The 5,642-nt window shown below is 38.2% G+C and overlaps 1 protein-coding gene across 1 annotated transcript in view; it reads left to right on the forward strand.

The window, feature by feature from the left end:
• Positions 1-5,249: 5,249 nt before the first annotated feature.
• Positions 5,250-5,642, forward strand: part of FAM154B (family with sequence similarity 154, member B) — a 4,344-nt gene continuing 3,951 nt past the window's right edge. Inside the window, exon 1 of the mRNA XM_010132197.1 lies at positions 5,250-5,422. Within this exon, the coding sequence (XP_010130499.1) occupies positions 5,400-5,422 (23 nt within the window). The 5' untranslated portion in view covers positions 5,250-5,399. The remainder of the gene's footprint in view (positions 5,423-5,642) is intronic.

Here is a 5,642-nt window from a genome sequence, read left to right on the forward strand (position 1 = left end):
AAGCTGGCCGTGAATGCGCTGCACTAGAACAGCGTGGAGAAAGCCTGTCCACGGCCCAGGCTAAACCTCAGGACCAGGCTTTTCCCCAGGGCAGAGCCAGCTGTCACTGAAGGGCTGCACCAGAGGAACCCCCAGAAGACTTCTGGCTAAATCCACCTGGACAGAACCTGGGCAAGCACTACTGCCTGTAGATCAGATCCGAACATCTCATCCAGTGATCCCCCTCACAGTCCTTTACAGTCGATGATCCCCTATGGAGACACACGGTTCATCGTTGTACTATGGCCTCTCAGGCCCAGGGAGGCTGGCATGAGAGGGTACAGCAGGCAAATTTTTTGTTTAAAATTACTATTATAGGTCTATAAGCAATATTATCAATGCCGGAGATTTAAAAATTCACAAGTCAGGTTTCCCAAGATCGTAAGAGATTTAAACTTCACAAAATTCAGCAACATCTTTATAGGTTTGGAATTGGAACTGTTAATGTTTTCAATTTCTTCTCTGTCTACTTAAAAAAAAAAAGAAAAATAATCATCCTAGGATTCTCAAAGATTCAGTCTTTAATTAAAAAAACAATAACACCTATATGCAAGGAGAGTCATAAGATCACAGGAGTGAGATCCCTATCTGTTGGAAGAACAAGGCCAACCCTAAGGCTGCAAAGTGCACCATGAACCACAGGTTTCCTCTCGAGGTCTGTACTCCCTATGTGCTTCTCCGTGGCAAGTCTGCCTCTCTGCTCATCAGCTGCTTTTTTTTTTTTTTTGATCTGTAGACAGAGAGATATGCACTATGTAGTTTCTCATGTCCTTTTTGGCAAAGACTGTGCCCCATAAATTTGTTTCAGAAGTCTTAGATTAATGAACAGTTGGAACACGCTGTCTCCATGATGAGATAACAAATCTGGCTCAGGCTCAAGTATAACGATGGTGAGACAACACAGTCTGACAGCAGAAAATGAGGTTCAACTCAACTGAAAATTCTCAATTCAAAACTGCAGTTCAATAATATAATTGAATAAAATATGCACAAAACTTAAGCTTTAAAACAAGCATCACTAAAGATTTTACAGACAAATTCTTAAGCCATAATTGGTTTAGGCAGCACATTCTGTTTGCTTCAGTGTGGTTATAGTGTTCCTGTTTTGGGGGGAAGACTGGCTGCTTGGCAGTGTTACCTAGATACAGCAAAGTGTACACAGGAGAGATTTCAAAGCGAAGAGAAAGATCTACTATTTAGTTATCAGAAGTTATCATCAGTTAGCTATTTACCTATTTTGTGGAGATATAGTTATTGTTTAAACCTAAACAAAGAGGGAAACAATCTTTCCTAGCTGTTCATCGAAGACAAAACACTCAGAAAAATTTTACAAGTACAGGGGAGGGAAGTCACTAAGACAGAACTTTATTCTGCTTTCTCTTTGCAGGTAAATGAGAAGAGCCTCCAAAGTTCCAGAATGAACTTTTTTGTAGTGTAATGTATACACTCCACACACTAAAGGCTCACATCTGAGTGTTAGTGTTCATACTTAGGGGTTCCAATCTTGGGTTCTTAATGAAATAATTGTTACAGGATTTTTAAGAATAATTTGAATATAGATTTCTTATAAGACTGAATCACTTTCTGTGCCTATCAGGTGATCTATTTAAAAATCAGCAAATAACTGTAATGCCAAAAACCACTGGAAGCGTACTCAGTTTGCAAAGTAGGTCCAATGCTGGGGACTTCTCCATTTTTAGTAATTGACATAATTTCTAGCCTCTTGAGCTTAAGACTTTTGCAGTAGCATAAGATGCTGCCAAGGCAGTATGACAATCATTTTCAAGCTGCTGTGATAGAGATTTAAGTTTGGCTGGAAGTTTTTTTTTCGATAAATCACAAAAATGTTCTCAAAACCGCGTTGTGAAGAGTAATGGCTGGATTCTGTATTGTTTCCCAAGATATTCCAGATCCATTTCTTATTTTAGAAGTGGAATGTTTTAAATGTGGAGAAAAGATGAGCTAATCTTACTTGGGATTGGATCCATAAAGAGAAGGAAATATATCTATTTCCTTATTTCCCGTAAGTTCCAAATGTGTTAATACAAGAGAAAATTTACCCCCTGCTAGCAAGTGCAGTCAGGCTTCAGATCACTGGCTCTATAGAAATATCTAACAGCAAATACAGGATGTGAAAACTGGCTTCCAAAGGAAGAATAAAGCCTCTGAGGTAGATGAACTCCCTGCACTCAAGAATACCGTTTGTCCACTATAAAAGATAATCTCAGCATACAAAAGCATAGAAGTTTAGTTTTGAGATATAAAAATAAACTACTGCTTTATCTCCTTCTCAGTCTGTCAGCCTTTCCCATTTATTGCACTTTTATTATCATTATCATGAAAGTCTAGCTTCCTGAATAAATGCAAGTTAAAAGGAAAGAAGAAGATGTCTCTAAAATGTGGGATATTTAAGCAATGATACTGACCATATGTAAATACACACAAACCCAGTAAAAAATACCAGGTCTCCTGTCAACACTAGGAAAGTAGAAAACTCTCAAAAAATACAGTGTCCATGCGTAATTTCTGTCTTTCAGAGCATAGCATGTGCACTGGCAGTTAAAAAAAAAAAACTTCTGAATTGGGGAGGTGCGGGGGGGTTCAGTAAGTTTTTTATGATAATTAACATTGAACTTTTCTCATTATTAATCTAGTTTTCTGGGAGGAAAATACTTTGTGGGAAAATTTCTAGAGTCTTGCTAGCATTGTATAAAAAACAACTGTATGTATGCCAGAACCTAAATAAAATACAGCGTGATTCTGTTAAAATAATCAGAGCAACAGCATTTGGCACTAGAAAGCCCGTACGCTGTCAGTTTTATTTAGCTCAGATTCTGTTCAGACCTTTTGCAAGCCACAAGATAGTCAGCCTCCCTCAGAGAAGGGAAAGAATAATAATCCATCAAAACCGGCATCAGCCAGTCATGGGGAGAGGCATATTCTCACCAAATTCATTTGAATTATCAGTAAGTCTGGGGCTGAACTTAAGATAACTACAAGTAACAAGTTTAAAATAATCAGTGACTCGGGGAGTCCTGGCCAAATTGTATATGACATACCTCATTTATCGGAGCTGTAATCTGTCTTCACGGATGATTCCTAGCATGGTCTCTCCAAAGAGCCACACTGCCCTATGTAATCAGTCTCGTGAAGTTATTATCTAAATGAAAACTTCTGGTTTAGCAGTTGGACGACATCCAAAAGTAGATTTATTGGTTAACCAAAAAACCCCTAATCTGTTCTCCAAGTCAAATTCACATTGATATTAAGGTAGTTCTACATTGCCTTTTAGGCCCTCTGAAAGCTCTTTCACAGCATGGAGTAGGATGTAGGATCTTCCTGAACAGTCTCATCTGAATTCAAGTAATTTTGTGCTTAGTTAGAAGCTGTTCAGAATTACTTCATATGCTAGAAATGCTGGGATCAAGGACATTTTTCACTCAGCAATGAATTCTAAAGCAATTACAAAAACATCTGTCCTTGGAGAGATAGATTAGGTTACTTTCACCTCTCTGCTGAATCTACCGAGAACTACAGGCTCACTCTGCAAGTAACTTATTTTTCTAGTACCTCTGTTTGTAGCATGACCATTCAGCAATACGGGAATATACTGACAACATTGCTTAGAAAACAGAGTTAAGTCATTAAAGCTGCTGATACCAAAACAGAGAAGGTGTTTTGTTTGGTGATTGTTCTTCTGGAGCAGTTTATGGCAAACTGAAGATTGTCAAAATGAAGGTTTTGTAGATGAATACTTTTTTGTTTCAAACTCCTTTGAATTGTATGCCTAAAATATGTGAAAAAACATTATAATTTAATACTCTGTATTTCAACTAGCTTTCAAAACATATGTTCAATGGTTTTATTTTCTGCTTAGCTGCTATTTTTAGATGCTACATGACACAGCATATGCTGTTTATACTTACTGAAAAAAATATTACTAAGGTGATAACTGAATGTAATGAAAAAATGTAGTGGCAGGCAAGCACCAGGCTGAGCAATAGCTTAGACTCTTCTCCTGGCTTTCCTAGATTCCTGTTCTTTCCCTCTTTGCCTCTTTTCCTTTCTCTGCTATGTTCCGAATAGGTCTCAAATGTTACTTAACTACCCGTTGACTTGACTGAAAAGGAGTGAGCACCGGAGCCTTTGAAAGGATCTGGTTTCTTAGACAGGGCGGCTTCATTCCTCCTTTATGGAACTACCGGGCTGGCAGAGTCAGGCAGCCTAAACTGATACCAGCTTTAGGTGCCTTAGTTCTTTTAGTTCTCTTCATTTTACTTTTCCCAGCAGGAGTCCTGCATCTCTGTTTCTGTATTCTATTTTACCTTGCTTTGCTTTATTTTTATCTTTCTACTATTCAGTGCTAGCTAAAGTTCTCTGAGGACCTTAGAACTGTTCCTTGGGTATCTATCTTCCTCAAACCTGAATTTACTTGTACCCAGCAAGAGCACGCTTACCCTTCTTATTCTTTAGTTATTTTTGCTTTTCTTGTACAGAATTGTAAAAGACGGTGTCATTAAAATAGGCATCAATGACAAGCAGGTGTAATTGAAATAAAACCTGTTAAGAAAAAGAGATGCCCTTACTTCTAAATAAAGAAACATAGTTTTTGGATAGAAGATTTAGTCAATCCTTGGCAGGGGCAGGAGGGAAGCGTTGAGAAGTCAGAAAAGGCCTGCAGAGCACTAGAAGTGCAGATGAGATTTCACACCACTAAACTTTTAATCAAAAAAGGTTAATCAAGAGTTGTGAAAAAAGGTGAGCAGATACACAAATATAAAAAGACAAGTGATGAGAGAAATAAAATCAGACAATATGAGAGGCAAAATGAAGCACAGTTAGTTACTTTTACAAATAAGACTAGTAATATAACTAAAGATTTAAAAAAAAAGAGGGAAGCGTACCTTGTGGTAGCATCACTTAGAGAACTGAGATCAGTTCTACCCATCCTTTGTGTTCTGTACTGAGGACTAACTCACATGCTGATACTGTTCATTACTGTATTAGTGTACTGTCCACTGGGACCTATGCCATCAGCACAATATTTCTTCTTTTTATCACTCAGAAAACATTTTAAAGACAAGCTACTGATACTATACTGTTCAATCGTCCCCATTCGTTGTTCGCTCCCGGTAGACAGGGTATGGGTTTTCCCCTTGACTAAAGCTATTCAGAATGATCTCATCTGATGTGTTTTACCCAGGCGCCATCGCTGCCCTCATAAACCCACAAGGATTTATGATAATGGACGACAGCCGTGCCTCACAACAGAGTACGTGGAAAAATATCCCAAGTATAGCAACATCTCTCCTCCCCGGAGCCTTAAGCCAAAACAGGAGTACCAAGTGCATCGTGGGAAAATGGAAGGAGTTACAACATTTAAGTAAACACTTTGAAGCGTTGTGTTTTACAATTACTCTATATAAAGTTTCTCATACTTTCTCTTTCAAGGGGGGGCTGAACAATGTGTTGCAATAACTTTCAAAATGCAATCACTGCATCCCTAACACTTTTAGCATATTTAAAAGTGTATGTTTTGAGTGTAGAAATACAGTTACCACAGAAAGGACATAAAAAATAGTGATGCAACAATATCGGCATTC

The sequence above is a fragment of the Buceros rhinoceros genome, unplaced genomic scaffold (assembly GCF_000710305.1).
Source record: "Buceros rhinoceros silvestris isolate BGI_N320 unplaced genomic scaffold, ASM71030v1 scaffold7760, whole genome shotgun sequence".
Lineage (NCBI taxonomy): Eukaryota > Metazoa > Chordata > Aves > Bucerotiformes > Bucerotidae > Buceros > Buceros rhinoceros.